This window comes from Apteryx rowi, unplaced genomic scaffold (genome assembly GCF_003343035.1).
Source record: "Apteryx rowi isolate R43461 unplaced genomic scaffold, aptRow1 scaffold_14, whole genome shotgun sequence".
In the NCBI taxonomy this organism is placed as follows: domain Eukaryota; kingdom Metazoa; phylum Chordata; class Aves; order Apterygiformes; family Apterygidae; genus Apteryx; species Apteryx rowi.
Window position 1 is genome coordinate 1,006,865 of NW_020447641.1, and position 20,327 is coordinate 1,027,191.

General features: G+C 37.8%; 1 protein-coding gene across 3 annotated transcripts in view; it reads left to right on the forward strand.

The window, feature by feature from the left end:
* The window catches only part of DPYD (dihydropyrimidine dehydrogenase), a 375,517-nt gene extending 355,496 nt beyond the window's left edge, over positions 1-20,021 (forward strand). For all 3 annotated transcript variants that reach the window (XM_026057686.1, XM_026057684.1, XM_026057685.1), the window contains 3 exons: positions 5,698-5,841; positions 15,768-15,908; positions 18,624-20,021. In XM_026057686.1, coding sequence (XP_025913471.1) covers positions 5,698-5,841; positions 15,768-15,908; positions 18,624-18,794 — 456 coding nt within the window. In that variant the 3' untranslated portion in view covers positions 18,795-20,021. The remainder of the gene's footprint in view (positions 1-5,697; positions 5,842-15,767; positions 15,909-18,623) is intronic.
* Positions 20,022-20,327: the final 306 nt, after the last annotated feature.

The window sequence follows — 20,327 nt, forward strand, 5'->3', positions numbered from 1 at the left end:
AGATGGAGCCAGACTCTTCTCAGTGGTATCCACTGACAGGACAGGAGGCAGTGGGTGCAAGTTGAAATACAGGAATTTCACTGAAATGTAAGAAAAAGCTTTTCCAAAGTGAGAGTGGTTGATCACTGGAACAGGTTGCTCAGAGAGGCTGTGGAGCCTCTGTCCTTGGAGATATTCAAAACATGACTGGACACAGCCCTGAGCAACCTGCTCTAGGTGACCTGCTTTCAGTGGAGGGTTTGGACTAGATGATCTCCAGAGTCCCCTTCCAACCCCCAACAACTCTGTGATTCTGTGAAGGTAGTTCACCACCTTTGTCCTTTCCAGGCATTTTGACAATTTGTGTTTTCTCCTCCTTTCTTCTGTCCTTCTCTGAGGGAATGCTGCTGGTTAAGTAATATCAGAGAAAAATCTGTTCATAAAAACAAGCTATAGTGAAGGAAGTGTAAGATCAACATCTTGTTTGATTTCTAAAACACACTAGTGATTTATGTGGCAAAGCTCTGGTGAAAAAATTATCCAGCCATTTACATAACCACAGAGTATGTGGGTCTTTGCTTAATACATCAGTACTACAACCAGCACATAATATTTCATTAGAGCAATTTTAACTCTCCTTTAGCAATTCAGCATGTCAGACCTTTTTCAGTACTCATTCTTGTTCTTGTCTAGTTTTGCTATGTGCAGCAGAAATGTCTGCACTTGAAAAATGTGAAGTATGTGAAATAAGACGATTTGGCTTCACTTCCACTTCCACATACATGAGGGACAAGACTGTGTGTCACTTAAAATTGTTTACAAGTTAAAGTGCATGAGGGGAATTTACAGAATGAATCTTCATACCTCAGAGTGGAGGCAACACTCAAATATAAAAGAAATTGGATAATGACATTGCATTCGACATGGGAAATTCTTCAGCCATGGGGAAACAGCATTTTTAAACCATGTTGCCTCATAACTAAATGATATTGCTACCCCAAATTTCCATGTGCCAGTGATCCTTGTAATTGCTTATATAAGTTCTTCATTTACCTTATGACAGTTACTCCCTGAAAATCCCATTTATGAAAATGACTATTTTCTAGTGTTCTTTTTTGTGCCCCATCTTATTAGCAAATACCAGCAGGATATACTTCAGATCCACTCAAGTACTGTAGGTATAGTAGTACTGTAGGTAATTATTTTTGGTTTATGATGATACCTAGTTGTCCCAGCTGAAATCTGGGTCTTCTAACAGTAGACAACATGCAGCCCCTTAACAGGAGATAGCTCCCAAATAAACAACCCATAGCTACAGCATGGAGACATACCTTGACTTTCCTGGATGAAGGCAACAGACCAGTTTAGAAGTTGGAAATAAAGTCTTGGTCTTCTGTTCACTAGCCTGTTCCACCTCTGTTCTAATTAGGGCTACTTGCTAATGCTCCCATAATAATTACAGCAATCTGAAATGAGAGATATCCTTTACTTTTTGCCATTAGGAAACAAGCACCTTTTTTAGTTCATAATATGCTCAATTACCTTTAGATTGATCCATGAATAAATTATAATCAAAACAGACTTATTCACCTTAAAGCTTTTCTGGCTTAAGGTTTCATTGTTGATTCATTATGTTGTCAGTTCTCTATTGGCAGGGTAATGCTTTTTYATATCTGGATTGAGACAGTTTTAGTGGAAGATACTGTTATCTTTAAATGAGTAGGATTTAGCTTTTCTGGTGAGAACAAATTCATCAATGATGAATCCCTGGAGAAGCTACTGAAACAAAAATCACAATGTTGCTGGAGATTTGTACAGTTCATCAGTTAAAAGGCAGCTTTTGAAAGTCTTTAGCAAGAAGAGTTGGGTTTTTTCTTTCTTTCTTTCTGCAAAATACTCCAGCACAATATTTCAAGCTTCCAGCTTTGGGATAATGCAGTTATAAACAATGAAATAAAACCAGTTAATATATTTATTTTGGCTCCACTATTGATGTTATCCTCTGCAGTAGAAACACATTAAATTATGGCTACATAGAGACAGATGGATACAAATAATGCAGCTATAGACATCACTGATACAGATATATCAGCAGACAAGACTTATCTAATTACTCTGCTTGTTGCAATCTTCTAAACACATGCTATGATCCACATATTCATATCTTTTTTTTTTTAGGCAGATGTTGATATGACAAAGATTCCAGTGTGCAAAGAGTTTGGTGACAATAAGATATCTGGAAATTAAAAAAAAATTCTCAAGACTTATTGTAGAAAGATTTCAAAAGCAAACAGGGATTTAAACCCCCCAGGTTACTGAGCTAGTGCTTTCACTGGGCATTGTGCTGTTAAATCCCACATATGCTTTAGAAGATATCCCCTACAATGATTAGAGCGTGATTTAATTTAAAACTCTCTTAAATTTCCAGCTCTTTGGCAGCTATTTTAACGCATTTCCACTTTTGCTATAACATGTAACTTGCTTCATTATAATATTGTGTGCCRCTTCATATGGCCTTTGACTCCAAAATGTTTGAAACTACAGCTCTGAACAATAAGCAGTCTCGTCAACCTTCTGTATATCTGTGCATTACTTGTAAGGGGAACCTTCAATAATGTCCTTCCTGAACTCCTGAGGCTACAGTTTCATGTATTATTTATTGTTATAGAAAAGATTGCTGGTTTTCAGTGTTTGATGAAATTTGACTTGGCTGCTTGTGAAATACCAGACTCCAAACACAAAATAACCAGATCATTTGTACAGGCACACAGTCAACTTCTGTCAAGTCAATGGAAGCTCATTGTATATCCTCAAGACTAGAATAAGACCCAGGCGCTTAGTTAATTATTTTGCATTCCATTTAATCAAATTCTTGATGGAAATACAAGATTGCACAGTAAAACCTCAGGTCTGATGTTAGTTTTCTAGGTTAATCATCACTTCATTTATTCTGAAAAGATCGTTTAACTTAACCATATTCATGTCATTACAAAACATCTAATATAATATCTTTATGGCACCAGTGACACTGGATGCTTTTCAAAATGTCTGCTTTACATTCCAGCTAGCAGCTATGTTAGACATAAAAATCTGAATACTTTGAGGCCACACCTTAGAAAAAAAACTTAGAAAATGAATTAATTGCCTTAGTAAAGCACTCTTCATCTATACACAAAAATGATCTTTTTTTTTTTCCACAATTTTCTTCAGATCACCTGCTTTATTTCAATGTCGTTGGCATTTCTGTCTGTAGAAATTAGGAGGTTGTGCATAAATTAAGAATACACAAAAGCAAATGATTTATTCTGCAAAGATTTGGCTATTCTTCCCAAAGATGATCCTGTTTAATCAGTCAAGCCATAAACAACTGTCTCCTCTCTCTACTACATCAGTTAAAACCTCAGCAAAATTAGCTTTGCTAACTACTCTGAAAGTCAGTTCCTGGCCAGAGAGGGAAGAGCCCCAAAGTGCTTTGTCATCAGGTCTCCTTCCCTTTTAAGCCCAGAGTTGTTGGCTTCAGTGCGTACGCTATGGAGAGAATATAGCTTCTCCGTGACACAGCTACTGCGTGTTTGGTAAGCCAAAGTGTATTTCTAATTGATGCAGCCTAGCAGATGTACAAGAAAAATTTGTATTTCTGACTTTTTGGTAACAGTCTTACATCTTCTAAAATTCATCTGAAGAACTGATTCTGTTTGTGTGCGCTTTCAAACCTGTTGTACAGACTGAAATTAGACAAATTATCCCTTTTACTCATTTTTCTGTTTAAAAACTCTATTTTTACTGTCTTATTTTGTTTTGGTGTGTAAGGCTGCTATCTTACTGTTGTTTGCCGTAATTTTTAAAAGGTTATTGTAAAACATCCTAGAACTTTTCCTCTCGAGGCACAGAAATCCCATATTTTTGGCATTTGCACAGAAAGGAAAGTTTGGTTACTTCTAATGATAACCCTTGAAGGTATTATACATATTTTACAGTCATCTACCTACCTTCCTTTAACACTTGAATGTGTTCTGCAGGACCATATAGCAGCCAAACCTTATTTATCGGTTATGAATTCTGGAAAATTCATATTCATGACTTATGAATTTGACATCTGTAGGGAAGCCCTTGAAAAGAACATTCAGGAACAAAGTTCCTATAAAACAGACAAAACAGCAGTCCTTTGGTAGCTGGCAAACTCAGGCTACATCTAGATTTGGGACAGATAGGGTCTGCAGCATCCCTCACGGTCCTGCCCTTGCATTTGTCTAGATTGAGGGTTTGCCCCAGAATATGGCTCATTCTTGGCCTCTGCAACAGGGCTCCTCCTCTGGAAACCACCCGGGGACTCCAAGTCTCATTCTGACTTGAAATTAAAATGTGTTGAGGGCAGAGACCAAGTCTCAGAAGCTGGGAAACATTTCAAGGACCTCAGCCTTTGGCTATATGCTCAGAGTGTCAAAAGCCTAGCAGCCAAGAAAGCTATTACTTGTCATAGTAAGAAGCCCAAGGTCCCAAGGCTGGGTATGGTGACTGACAGAGCTCATTGAGGCATTTTTCTCCTAAGGATTATAAGAAGGTAACCTCTTCTGAATTTACTTTATTTAAAAAAAAAATTGTTAAATTTTTAAATAATTCTGTTTTTAAAATTCACATTAAAATTCCCTCTTTAAAAAATTGATAACCACAGCAGTACTCTGTCTTGTTGGATATGCTCTTTGAAGTTGTATTATTAGTGTGAACTAATGCTAGCAACTACTGAGGCTATGTATCCCCCATTACTACCTGGTAGTTTCTAGAGGACTGCAGTAGCTTCTGTATAGGGTTTAGTTAGGTGGATAAAATACTTTTGCATCATAAGTAATTAGTTGCAGGGGAGGAGGGGCATGGTCTGCTGAACAAGCAAAAATCCATGTTTTCAACCATTTTTCATTCACCTAGGTCTGAGATTGTGGCATGCTACAGTTTTCCATATCTCTGTTGTGTACCCAAAGGGACTTTTTTTTTAGGAAGTTGAGTGTTTGGCAAGTTTATGAAATCTGACCCAGCACTTTCAATGTTCCTGGATGAGACATGAGCTTTGTATTTCAGTGAAATCTTCCTGTAGTGCTTAATCAGGCCCAAAGATTAAATATCACAGAAAAATCTGTAACTGGGACATGGAGGTAAATTATGAAATCACAATGCATTTCTGTTCATTTGGCATTTGTTAGCCTTACTTTGACAGCCCACAACAACCTTCTGTCATCATCACAAAATGCATGTTTGTATGCTTTGAAAATACATAGATATATCCAAATATCCCTAAAAGTATTCTCAAACATTAGTGGAGCCCTTCCAAGTAAACTGATAGTTTTATGACACCTTTCCACCTATTATAGGAATAAAGTTACATGTTCGAATTATTTAACACGATACATATTTATATGTGAGCAAGTATGTGCTGGAGAAATAGAAGACTGTTGGATGCTGATCTGCAATTCAGCTATTTTCTTGCTATGGTGTATTAGTATTTTAATATTCAATATATATTTTCAAGTCAGATCCTGAAGTCCATATTTGATTTTTATTCACTTCACACTCTGGTACAGTCCCACTGATTTCAATTTCAGCTTCCTGTGTAAGAAACAAGTCACATTCAGCAAGGACTTAAGAATCCTGCCCTTAGGATCTGACTCATTCTCTTTGCTATGCCTGCTCATTAAGCATAATCATGTTTCCTGATTTTTATTTCAGAAACTACCTAGTTTTGGGCCTTACCTGGAACAACGCAAAAAGATAATAGCTGAGAACAAAATTAAACTGAAGAAACAGAGCACAGCTGCTTTGCTCCCCAGGAAAAAACATTTCGTTCCAAAGAAGCCCATTCCAGCAATCAAGGTAACTAAAATATATGCTTATGTATAAGAAGTGATCAGCCATCAGGCAGTTGACATGCACAGTCATTTCTAGCAGTTTGAGTTGGTTATTACTGCTTTTAAGCTTGTTAGAGGGCATCAAAGCCAACTATTTATGCAGACTTCCTAGCTTTTAACCAAAATCGATGGGAAATGATTTGTGATGCGCATGTATAGGTATTTCCTTAATGTTATTTTCAAAATCAAGACGTTCAGGCAGTGGAATGGTAATTGTAGAACAAAGCATGAATAATGCCTTGAAGAATGAAGTAAAACTATTAATAATTTCCTTTAATTTGAATGCAACAATATGAGCTCAGTTCTGCATGTTACCTTCTGATAATTTGTGATGTGCTAAATACCTCCATCTCTCATGCAAGATCAATGGAAAAAAGCTGGTGTTCAGTACATACGAAAACTGAGTCCTTGGTTTTCAAACTCGACTTCTAAAGCTGGAAAATGTTTGCTTAAGTAACTGATCCACCATCTACAATGAGTAAATGTCAAAGTGAAAATAAAACCTATGACCCCATCACAGATAGGTAACTTTCACCATATGATTGGTCCTGTGTGAATTCTTGCAAAAATAAGGCCAAAGATAAAATACAACATGATCAATGGCTCAAAATAGCACATATAGTTCCAAAGGGAATATTGCAGAATTTACCAGCATACACGGCATTGCAAGCTAGTTGATACAATGCAGAACAGATCAAGGACAATTTTTGAGTCATCATCTTGTCTAAGTTGAAGGGTTTGCCACTTCTGTAGACCTCCCTTACTTTTTTGGCCTGATTATTTTGGTTTATGCCATGATATTGCAAATAGCTTCCCTCTTCTTGTGCTGAGGTTCCCTTCTTTATGTATATGAAAGAATCCAAAGAACAGCAATATACTTTTTCTCTTTGACAATGATGAACATTTTCAAAGACTGCTTGGCCTCAAAGGTTTTATGGTTCTGTTCTCTTTGCAGGGAGAGTATTGATGTTGGGGATAAGAGAAAGAAAAAGCAGCAGCCAATAACTGCATTTTCAATGAGATAGCTTGCTTCTAAAAACAACAGAAAACCAAAAAACTAATATCATCCAAAAACAAATAAACAGAATGAAAGGAAAAGTTTAGCAAGAGGGAAAGACAGACATAAAGACTTGAAAAAAACAAATAAAAAATTGAGGTCAATAATTTATCAAGCCTAGCTCCAAGTACAAAAGCAAAAAAGAACCCAAGAGTAGGAGATTGGTTAAAAAGAAGAAAAGAGGCCCTACTTCAGGGAACATAAAATGAATTCCCCAAAAGAAAAACTTTTGTTTATAAAGACATTGAATACTTTTATGTGGTGTCTGTGAGAAGCTTCTCAGAGGAATCAGGTTAGCCTTAATTTAAACAAGACTGAAAAGACTGAAGCAATTAGGAGAAGGTAGGAATCACCATCAGGAATCACCAAATTCATGGATTCATGAGTCTTTCAGCTAGACCACCTCTTTAGAAGGGAATGTTTTAACCATAATGAGAAAAACAGCAATGAGAGAGGCCCACTAAGGAACAGCGGTATACCTGGATTTTTCTTTAAGTTAGGGAACTTGGAACTTGTTACTCCAAAAGGGGGTGTTAACAAAGTTTATTATTAATAGATCCATCCATAAGATTTTGTGGAGAAAATCTGCCAGGAACATTCAGAATATTCATTACAGAAGCTGAGTGAAACAATGAAAAAAGGTGTCTCTGATACCCTTCCCTGACCACAGATTTGCCACAGGGGGAGTTGAATGAGCTCGTTGAGTGATTTTATCTGTAACTGTCCAAGAACTGTTCTCACTTAGAATTATCAGCTCCCATATCATCTGTAGACAGTGCTGTCCTGGCTGATCCTATGAACAGAGCAGGGAATGTGCRTTGTTAGTGCAGACCAGATATCCCTGGGGTGGGAAGGCTCCACCTGGGCCGTACAAGGAGCACGGCGATGCTGACCCGGCAGTGGTGCGGGGCAGGCAGTGGCGCTGTGCTTGCAGAGGCTGTCAGGCTGTGTAAATCCCTACGTGCGAGGGCCGCAACCCAGCAGCCAGCACGAGGGCCCAGCAGGTGCCCTCGGCTGGTTGTTCTCCACTGTGGCTTGTACCACGACGGTGCTTGCAGGCAAGGGTGCAAAGAAGCAGTCTGAATCCTGGGATTTTCCCTTCACTCTGAGAAATGCTTTAAAATGATTTATGCTTTAAATTTAAATTTAAATGTTTTATTGAATTTTAAGTGTGCCTATGTGTGCATGTGTGCGCATGCGTGTGTTTGTGTTTGTGTGTGTATGTATTTTATGACTGTTAATCTGCAGAGCTCTCAAGCTTGTARGGGCAAACTGGTGGGCCACCTCTCTCTTACAGCAAAATGTGAGGATGGCTACATAGCTTCAGCTCTGGCTGATTGTGAAAGCCTGACTTTTAAATGGGTTAAGCCTCTAAATCCTTTCGACTCTTACAGCTATTCCCAGCCTTTGTCCAGTTTTCTGGAACAATGGAGAAGTAGGTACTCTAGAAAGCTGGAAAGGACCTAAGAGCTGGCTATCCTTAAAACAGCAATGCCCCTTGGTTTGGCTGGTTGTATTTTTGAAAACTTGCTGTAAATTTCCTGATGCCTGCCTAGAACTCCCTCATCTGTCTGATCTGCTGTTGGGTTGATGATATGTAAATTCCAACATTTGTTTAAATTCTGCCTGCTGCCAAAATGCCTTTTTTATAGACTTAAAAACCCTCCGCGATTATCCAAAATCTAATTTATTTTTTGGATGGCTTTTCCCATGGCTTTTCTCTTTATTTTCTCTATTTTTCAATATTAATTGAAACTGCATACTTTGATATTCAGCAGAGTTGTTTCTTTTCACACTTTTCTGTAATATCAGAATTCCTGCAGTGCTCAGATATATGTCCTGGATCTTTTCTTTTTAGCTGCACTTCTGTACAGTTCCCATGCATGTCATTGCCTACCTCAGGTTACCTCCTAATTACTTTAATTTTCTTTCCTTATATCTTTTCTGTGTTTTTTTCATAATGATTTAGTTCTTTGTCCTTGAGGGCCCATAATATTTGGTCACCATTTATCTGCTTTTTTTATTTGTTCCTTTTTTTCTCCACAAGACTTGCTGTATAGGTTGCCCTGTTCAGTAAGTTTAAACTACTTTAAACTTTCTGACATAGCTTTGTTTATCAGCTTAGCTAGGACATGATATATTGTCCCATCTGTTGGAAAAATATCTGTAGTGTCCCTCAAGTGTTTTTCACTCATGTGTGTAACAATATGTCTACATGGTCTTTTGCACATATATGCAAGWCTGTTATACTGATGCTGGAAGCATCTGGCTGGAGTCATCCAGTCACATTTACTCCAGTGCTGTGCATAATCTATAAAGTTCTCTGGAGAAGTAAGGTATATTGGTCTAGGCACAGCACTGTTCTGCCATAACAGTGTACCATTTGGATCATTCCTGGCCTGCATCCAGGTGGTTCAGCACATGAGTAGATTTAGCTTCTGCTTGCCTGACTGCAAAAGGTTATGTAGTCGTAATCTTCATCATGAACTTGCTTATGTCAGGTAGAACTATGCGTCTGGGACTTCTTTTTCCTCTAGAGGAACTCCACAGCTGTGATTTATGGGACTCTGAGTCTGCTTCTCCAAGTATTGGCTCCGACATGAATCACAGCAATAGACTGTATGCAGTAGCCCATAATGATCCCTTCCCTAGCACAGTACCTCAGAAAGTATTCTCATTAATATGACAGTTTAAGCAAGTTTGAACTAATCTTCAGATGTGTGGAAACATCCTAGAGTCAACCTTCTTTTCCTTCCCCCTTCTGATTGCCAAAAGACAGCTTAAAAGGGTTATGTAATGACTGGTATTGAGCTAGTAGCCCAAAATAGAGGAAAGACACTGTGTTAATGTATGTAAAAGTTCTCCAGAGTTTTCTTTAATTTTGTTTAAACTAAAGTCAGTGTCGACTTCAAAGTCGTCTGGTTCAAACTTTTTCCTGGAACACAGGCAAGCATATTAAACAATATCATATATAAACCAGAAAAGGGAGGCATTTTCCTCTGTTAATATTTTGCCTTTTCTGAACATTGATCATTATATTCAAGCTCTTTTTTTTTTTTTCTGTTTAGCCAACTTGTTTAGCCACCTTCCAATCCCACTTCATGCCTGCTTAATTTCTTGTGAAAGCCTGTGTCAGAAGCCTATTGAAATGTAAAATTTACCAATTGGTTCTTTTGTATTTATTGCTTTGCAGTGTATATAAAGAATTGTAATAGATCCAGGAAGCACAATTTTCTTTTACAAAAGCCATATTGAGTTATGTAGTAAAGGTTCGTTTGAGTTATTTTCTAAGTCCGTCTTTAATTAGTACTGCAACTGTTTTACTTGATTTACTGAAATACGGCTTAGAGGTCTCTAAATCTCAGAGCATATTTAGTAACTTTTTTTAACTACTGGCAAAGTATTTGTAATCTTTCAATATAATGTTAGTTATAATGAGATTACATATTTTTGTTAGGCACTTTACATTAAATTCACCTTGGCCACGTACTCTCTTGTACTGGTGGTTTATTCTTCTTAATCTATTTTTTCACAACTTTTCTTCTTTTGTTGTCCCTATCTTTGATATACCTCACTTTTATTCCTAAAAAGAGCAGGTGGAAGGCAGGTATCTCCCTAATGGGGATAAAAGACTGGTACAGACAAGTCATTTAGTTTCTCTGCGACAGTTCATCCTCTCTCAATGCTCTCTTTACTCCCTAGTAAGGGCACTTCTGTGGAGGCTCTTGTTCTTTCACAACCTATTGAATTTTGAGAACTGCACAAACACCTCATAAACAATAATGAACTAATAGAGTACTTGGGATCAAGCGCAGAACTTTACTATATGTCAGATGATTTGTTTGTTGAAGATGGAGGTTGAGGCCCTTCCTTAGGACAGGTTGCTGCTCAGGAGAGGCAGAGCTCAACACCTGTTGCTCTACCGATTACTCCACAGTCCTCACCTGTGGTTGCTGGCAGCGTCACACGCCCAGTGGTCCCAGTCAGTGAACCGTTCTCCTGAACATTGCGTAACATGCCTAAGTGTCTTATGGGGACTCAAAATGCGCACTAAAAGCACAGGCRTACACGTTCCCTTTGAACTTCCTATACGAGACCCAACACCTACCTTGTGCACAACTCTCTAGTGAGAGGGTTGTGCTGTCCCTCATCTCTAGAGCACAGAGTGTTGTCTGTGTGAAGCTAGAGACTTGTGGCCTGCAAGGCCACTGAGGAGCCATGCCTGAACTGAGAGTTATATTTGCAAATATAGGTTTACTAATATGATAACTAATGAAAAGCTAATCACCATAAAATGTTTGATATATTAATATTAAAAATGCAACTATAGTAATAAAAGTAGCATATAAAAATAATAACATCCTACTGAACATATCTGTTCCTTGTGTGTACTCAAAACCACATCTGCTTAGCTTAGTGACAGAATGAATTTTTTCTGTACTCATTAGTAACATAAAACTAATGGATTCTGCTCTCATTCTCACCATAGCAACAGAATTCCCTGCCAGTGCCAGTTGCAGGACTAAATTCCTTTCCTAGTTTGTTCGGTGCAGTTCTGTTGAAAAGAGTGGGACAGCACAGCAGTAACCTAAAGGAGCACTCAAAGTCATTGAGATTGCAAAGGCGTAACTTAAGACAAAATTTAACTTTCAGATTTTTTTTTATTGCTGCTGATAATGCACAAGGCAGAAAGAACACAGCTTGACTTTCACAACCTGGCTTCTGTTTGCAGGTCTGGCAGTTGGCAAAAAAATCATTATATGGTAAACAGTGCAAATTTGATCTGATTTGAGATATACTAAGTGTGGAATCCCATAGTGCCATTTTAGACAGTCACTTTTTAGAGTGAAACCACACTTTAAACTGTGAAAGCTGATTATTTCTTGCTGCACTGTTTATTTTGTTCCAAACATTTATGATTTGATGGAAGCAAGAAGCTCTGAGATAGTTTAAGATGCTGTAAAAGAGTGCACCTGCAAAACATTTTTAAGTACTGTTACTTTTTTAGTCAATAAAGACTTGAAACTTTGCAGAATAAAGATATAGTTCTTGCTTGAGAGAAAGAAGTGATTAAAAGACACATCATCCAGGAGTGTAAAAGAGCTGTAAGTCATTGACACAGTCTTTTGAAATCACTTCCAGACCTCTAAAATGCCATCATCCTCCCTATCTGGGATCCTAGGCCCCACAAAATGTATTTTGTGAACTGTGAGAAGTGAGACTTGCTTACAAATTCAGCAATGTCACATGCATTGTTTTTGTTATTCCCTTTGTAGGTTTTATGGCTGGAAAAATCCATTTTGATCATTTTCTTCTAAGCAACCATTTCAGTACCTTTTCTCAGCTTACCTAATGCTAACCTAAAATTTGATCCGTCTCCCTCCTCTCCCCCAGCTGCCTTTCTGGAAGGCCATTAACCACCTCAATCCTTTCCTATTAAAAAACCCTTTTCTAATTTCCAGCTTTAAATTTATTCATGGCTGGCTTATAACCATGTGTTCTTGTGCCAACATTGTCATTTAGCTTAAATAGCTCTTTTCCCTCCCTGATGTATATATAAAGAGACGTCATATCCCTGCTCTGCCTTCATCTTGCTAGGCTAAACATCCTGTTAAGACTTTTTTTGTGTCCTCTTGGAAGCAAGACCCTCCATCCCCTGATTATCTGAGTAGCTGTTCTCTGCAACCTGCTTGAGCTTTGTTTTTTTTATTTTAACATCCAACCCTTACTTAAAGAATACAGATGTGAATCCAGCACCTCCCTGGGAAAATCGTGCTGGGTTAATTACCTATGCTGTTTAAATGTCTGCCTGCTTTCTGGTTGGGGTTTTTGTATCTTAAGCTCCCAGCACTTCATTTTCTGATGCCGTTGTCTGTTAGATTAAAAAGCCCTTCACTTTTGGGAATCTCCCCATGTAGATACCTTTAAAACAGTGAAAAGCTATTTCACTGTATGTTGCACAGGTTTTATATGATTTATTCAAACTCTGAAATAACAGAGACACAGTCTAGTACTTGCAGACACCACATGCGTTTGTGACATACAGTGGAAGGTTTGGGGGCTATATACAAAAGAGAGAGGCTTTTAGGATACTTAATATTGCTGGAGGCAGTAGACTACACAAAGACACACATATATATTTTGAAATCTTTAACAGGTATGATGCAGACAAACCTACAGGAAACTTGCAACAAGCTGGAGCAGAATTCTACAATTACAATTTTAAAGTTATGGTACAGATTACTATAGAAACCTGAGAACTATAGCAACCTGAAAACTGCTGAGCAATTCCCAGTAAATTGTGAACTTTTCTGAGTAAGACGTGGAAATGAAAATACAGGAGTGTGGGCAGTTCTCCTAAGGGATTACGTTTGATTGAGTTACTGTAGCTCATCAGTGGAGGCACAGTAAAGGGCTGTGTGCTCAAGCCTAGCCCTTTGCAATAGCAAAGTGAAAAGTATTAGCTTAAACACTTTCATGGTGGTTAATTGACCTTTAATAGTGGTTTAAGCAAACAGATTTTATTTCAAATTTGCAATGAATTTGGACCATGCACATGGTCAGCTTGCACAGCTCTGGTGATGAGTGCTAACTCATTAAGCTATGATAACTTGCTCCCTTGCAGTCCACACTCATAGAGTCTCTCTTCAATTTTATTTTCATGCTGCCTTTAGCAATGTGCCATAGCTCTTTTATCCTGGAAGATCATTAATGTCCTATACATGTTGCTAAGAAGGACTGGAAAGCTTTAGCTCTTGGATGGATGCAACCAAGGTATTTCATACATAAGCAAGTCAGGGTTTTGGCACAGACAAAGTGTTTGAGTATTTTTGGAACAAGAAAAGAGTAGAGTTTCCTTGTCCTTCTTCCTAGATTTGGGATATGGCTGAATTTCCTACCTCGGCTGTCATTAATAGCAACTTCCTTTTCTCATAGATCCTACCACTGCATCCAATGAACTAGAAGCTTGTCTCATTGCATAAAGATACACTTTTGATTTAAATGATCAAGTTAAAATTTCTCTGAGATGAATGGGAGCCATTCATTCAGGAAATAGAACTGTTGCGTAAGTTTTTGGCAGACTCAGGAAGACATGGTGGCACCCATTTTTGCATTAATTTGTGTAGCAAAGCTTTCCTTTAGAGGTAACGTTGATAAAATCATACTGCCTTTTTTCCTTTCAGGTAGCATAGGAAGAGTCATTGATGCTTAGTGTGTTTGAAAGTAAAGCTGCCCAAAATAACATATGCAATGAAAATTTAAGTTTCTGTAAGCCAATTCTTCTGCAATTTTCTAAATGAGAATTGAAAACAATATAGAGCATTGTATGTGATTATAAATTATGCAGGTTAAATATAGTATACTACTACAAGCTTAAAGTGCTTGCTAACCATTTCAGAACACTTTTTGGCCGATAGCAATAAGATAAGTATTGCTTGTTCAAAAATTATTGAGAAACAGAATATGAAAAGAAATTCTTATCATGTTTCTTGGTCATGCAAGACCAAAGGTAAACACTTTGAAGCTTATAATTCTAGACAGACTTGTCTGTGTCTCGTATTTGGCTTGATCTTGAGAGTTTTTCAATTGACTTGGATCAAGTTCCATAATGAAAATCGTAATGATTTCTTGGTTTATTAGGGTAGCATGATTTTGAAGCCAGTTCTGCTCTCCTATAACTCAGTGAAATTTCTCTAACACTTAACAGTTATTCCTGGTTTTGCACTGAAAGTAAAATGTATTGTTGCATCATATAACCTTCACTTACTGACCTCAATTATTTTTTTTAACAATATAGAATCCTGTATTTAAAATCTGGCTTGTTTTTCCACATGGGAGCTGTTGTTCAAGCCCATTCAGTAACCTCAGAAAATATCCAGACAACCAATATAGTACTACCAATATCACTACCATGAAGTGAGTCTTTTAAAATGCAGCAATGTTTATCATCTGTCCATCATCTGTGCTATACTGCCCGTGTAATCTGAACAACCTGGAATTTGTCCCATGTCTACCATTGACTCAGTGCAGTTGAACTGCCACTGCACACTGTGCACTTCCCTTTACGTAAAGCAGAAATGGTTTGCAATCTGTTATGTCCCAACAGCTTCTTTCAGAGATAAGGTCTTCCCCTTGTGGTATGTACCCATCACTCTGCCCTGCCATGCACATTTTACATTTGCAGCACAGATGTAGAAGACTGATCACACAGACCTTCATTTCTGCATCTCCTACCCGTGAAGTTTACAGAACTGAATCAAGATTTGCAGGATCAGACCCACATCTTATTCCTGTACAATATTTGCAATAAACTGATGATCTTCACGTCATTTGCTCATCTTTCTAAAGAAAGAAAAGCAGTTATTGTTTTCTTTGTCAGTTTATTTGATCATGCCCCTTTCTTTTCTTCTTGTGAGTTCTTAAATCTGTGCTAATGAAAAATAGCCAAGGATGATCAGATTGTTTGTGTGATGTGTTTGTGTCACTCCTCTTTTGTGCTCCATTTTGCTTCTTGAAGCTTCACATAATAATGGCAAAACATAGATGAATTAAAATAGCATGTTCAAAATCAGGTTCTAAATGTGTAACCTATTTGTGTACAGATAGATATTTTAAGTGCTGCCTGCATTTGAAATGTTCCTGTATGGAGCATTCTTTGTCTGTATTTTACAGGATATATGAAGCTTGGCAACTTGAATATTTATAACAAAAATCCTAAACATCATCACAATGATATCTAAATCTTTCTTATTAAAATACTAGAGTGTGCTCCTACACAGCTATAGAAACAATTTAGGTATCTTCTAAATGAGTCAATAATTTTTTTTTCCTAGGATGTAATTGGAAAAGCACTGCAGTATATTGGAACATATGGCGAGCTCAGCAACACAGAGCAAGTTGTGGCTCTGATTGACGAGGAAATGTGTATCAACTGTGGCAAATGTTACATGACCTGTAATGATTCTGGCTACCAGGTAAGAGCACAGCTGTAATTAGCAGAAAGGCACAATGAGTTATCTTTCTGCTGCTGGGAAGAAAGAATCCACCTTCTGTTAATGAGCAGGTGGTAAAAACAGATGTCTAAAATACTGGATTCTAACCCCAGCATGTTCCCAGGCTGTGCTGTGCAAGGCCTGTCTGAGCCGTCTGTGTGGCGGTAGGGACACTGCTGAGCAAGGTGTAGTCTGGAGGGCCACACCTCACCGTCTCTCTCGAGGTCGCTCTCCTGTTCTCTCCCTAACTGCACGTGAGAACTGGGATTCTTTTTAAAAGGAAGAAAATGAAGGAGACCCATTTCAGATGGCAGTAAATTTAGTTCTTTGGAGATCTTCAAGTACATGAAGGAGAATGGGAAGAATGCATCCAATCCCACTCCCAGAACCTGGGGACACAGGAGATGTTCTCATTGCCAAACACCTTTTAAGAAACCTAGTTGCTATTCCATCAGCCTAACTGAACTTGAACCAATGCAGGTTTCAGGCAGGTGTTTTTTTGTTTTGATCTTGATTGAGGTACAAATCCTTTCTCCAAGATAACTGCCAGGGTTTAGAGCAGTAGGCTGAAGTTTGCAGAAATCATTGTGACCAGAAGATAGACAATTTTGAGCTGGGGTTGCTGTTCCCAGCAAACTATTTCTTTCTGCAGTGTATAGTAGCATAAGTTATAGGGAATGTATTGGCATTTCTTCATACCACTCCTTGTCACGTCTGCTGGAGCTGATGGACTGATCTGTGGTAAGAAGGGTCTCAGTCCTGGGGCTGCACATGAGGGCACACATTCTTTTAGAAAACCAAAATATGATCTATCATAATCCAGTGGATTATCAAATCCAGTATGCATTAAGCAATAATTTCTACAAGAAATTTTTCATCCATCCCATCATGAGAACAGTTTGTCAAAAACAAATATTTTAACTGGGCAACAAGTTTCCTCTGAACACGGTGACCTATTGTTTATCCTTAATTCAGTCTATTCAATAGTAAGTCTGATGATTTTAACTACATACGGTAAAAAAAAATGTCTTCCCATTTAAAATCAACCTCAGCAATTACAACAAGCATTTCAGAGCAAAGGTAGACACATTTTTTTCCACTGATAAGAGAAAATTAATGTTGCGTCTAAACCAGATTAGATTATTACAGTAGTCTTTTAACTATCTAAATTTATTCTTGATACTGCAATCTTTACTGATTCTCCTTCCATCAGATTTCCCAGTGAAGGGGAGGATGTAGCCTTTGGAGAGTAAAAGACCGTGTTCTCATTTAGTGCAACTTACTTTTCTGTAACTGAAAATAATAAAATACTTGGCACCAAAAGAACCAACGCTTAAAACCCCAGGGGGTTTTCTCAACAGGAAGAATGTTTTTCCCATCTACTTAATTGCAAAGAAATCAAAAGTCCCTCTCCTCTTCCACTTCAAAAAATCATCTGCTTTATGCTGATCTTTGTTTCCAAAATGGCCATGATGATCTGCAGAGCTGTCACCTTGTAGGATGGGAGCAGAAAAGCTTTCCTTGATTTAAAGTTAATGCTGTGTTAATTTCTCTACCTCTGAACCCTCTTTCAAGATGTGCATTGTTATTAGGGAAAGAGGAATGAATCCTTCTCAAACACTCACAAACCGAAGCTTGCTTTGTCCTCAAGCTAAACTAAAACTTGTAGATTCAGGGCAGTTAGTGTGCACTTCGTGCTCTTGCTAGTTGCTACAGCAACTTCTGTGCTTCCCTGGTAGTGAAATCCCAGTGTCTCAAACCTGCCTTTGGAGCAGACCTGCAGAAGCACCTAGGAATAACCCATCTCCTCGCTTGCTCCCCCAGTTGCTGACGGTAGTGAAGGAGATTTGCTAAGACACCACTTGTTTGCAGATCAGTGAGAGTTCAGCTTTAAGGCCTTGACCCTTCCTTCCTAAAACTCTTAAAAGTAAATTCAGCTCAACGTTTTTTGTTTTTATTTCTCTAGGTTTGTTTCTTAGATATTGAAGCTTTGTTGTGCGATGCTTTTGGTTTTGCTTTTAATTGGCATTTCCATTATACCAGGAGCTTATTTCATTGAGACAGCAATTGTTATTTCACACTGAAATACACTCATCACACTAATTGGTAATGAGGATTCACTGAGTGGAAACATGAGAAATAAAGCAAGCTCTGCCTGCCCAAAACCCAGATATCCCTTTCAAAGATTTGCAAAGAAAAATAATCACATGAGGTTCAGCATGCTATATTTGTCACTACTTTTTAGTAAATTAGCTTGTTTATGCTGTGCCGAAAATAAAAGTCAAAAGAACGCGTGATAGCGTTTGCAGCCAGCATTGTGCTGAATCCATACACGAATGTCCTGATATCTCCTCTGAACCAATAAACCTGCTGAATGCTATGTTATGAAATATTTTCTTCACATGAAGGAGAAATATCCCTCTGGGAGTTTAAGCATCATGGGCCAAACTCATCCTTCTGTAACCTGCCCTTGTGGCAGTGAGCTTTCACCGAGATATAATTTGGCCCCTATTTCTAATTTTAAAGTGTTGGGGGGGTTGTTTTGTTTTCCTGCCAGTTAGCAGTTGCTATAGCTGCAGTTCGGAATCACACAAAGATGTCTCCAAGTGCTGTAGTACAGGAAACACAGGCACTAAAATGGGAGCAATTTTGACCTTTTCCGTGAGTGACATCAATAATGTTTATTTCTGTTCGCAGGCTATACGGTTTGATCCCAAAACCCACCTGCCCAGGGTTACTGACGGTTGTACCGGCTGCACCCTGTGTCTCAGTGTCTGCCCTGTTATTGACTGCATCCGCATGGTTTCCAGGACAACCCCATACGAACCAAAGCGAGGGCTGCCCTTAGCGGTGAACCCAGCGTGCTGAGGCGATGGGTCCGACAGCTAGTGTGAACTTTACAGTTCTTTGATGCAATTGATTTGCTTTCTAATTAGTACTTGAAAATCTACTCTTATAAAAAAATGTAATATTGATAGCCATTACAAAGAACACTGTGTTTTCCAATTATTATTTTTATGACAATTAAGTTTTTAAATTACAGGAAGGCAGTAATTAGTCAGTCATAGCTGTCAGTTGTCCATTATTTGAAATATAACTTTTCCTTACAATTCATGCCACAATTTCCAAATTCCTCTATAGTCTGTTTAATCTTTATGTAATTTCTGGCTGTAACTATAATTAAGAAAGCATTTTTAATGAACTACAAATCAATGTACAAGCTAACTGTTTTCAAGGAGGCATTTTGTAATTAAACATTGCATTTAGTTTTAAAACAGTTTCTTAAAAGATGTAATTAAGTACATAACATTCAAACAAAGCAATGTGGCTTCTATTTTTCTATGGGAAGAAATGAAAGGGAGTTTAAAATATGATTTAAGAACTGGATTAATCACTTTCAACTACTACAGCATATAGTAGTGTATTTTTAAAATCCTTTCTAATTTTTCCTCACACTAGACATTTTATAGAATAAATTTGCTATCTGCTAACCCATGCTGGACTCTTCAAATTTGTATGTTGCATTGGTTGCTTGATTGTTACTTTTTTCCTTAGTGAACAATTTTATCTATCTAAAAATGTTTAAACCAGATTATTAGGAAGTCCAGATTGGATTTCAGGATTCTGAGCTGTGACAACATTTTTTTGCTTCAAGCTCATCCTCTAAATAAGTTTTTAGTTGTGTCAATTAATGCTCCAAAATGTGCATGTTACAGGTCAGAGATCTGATTACTTGCAAATGGAATATATACCCTGCAGACTACATTTGCCAAGCACATACGTATAGGGCAAACAGGCAAGATGATTTCCCCAATGCCAATTCTTCATACTTAGTGCTTATGTATGGTTATAGTAACTTCACAACAAGAAAGAAATATAGATTTGTCTGTATTGCTAAACAAAACCTCAGTATTAATCCATTTTTCATGTGCAATAGGAGCTTTCTAATATGAATACGTTGCAATCCACTTTAGTCCACTTAAAAACATAAAGCCTTTATTTTCATAATAATAATAAATGATGTATCCATTCAATTTCATATACCCTATATTATGATCAGCAAATCTTTGATTAAAAGTATACCCTAACTTTCATTTCTTGGTTTATGAATTGTGCACCAAATTACAAATAAATGTTAAAAGCAACTTGGTTTGTATTTTCATTTGCTAAATAGGTTTTTCTTGGAGAGGCTTGTCAGGTGGTCTTTCATGATCTCTATAATTCACTCCAGGAATCATTAATGAGTTAATTCATGTGTACATTATTCCATTAATTGCCTACAGTGCAGAATGCAACACACTCTTTGCCCCTCTCTGGAGTCTCTTTGTCTTCCTTTGACTTGTACTCCTTTTTACATCCTTTCCACATACACACGCACATGCACACACGTGCTTTGCCTCT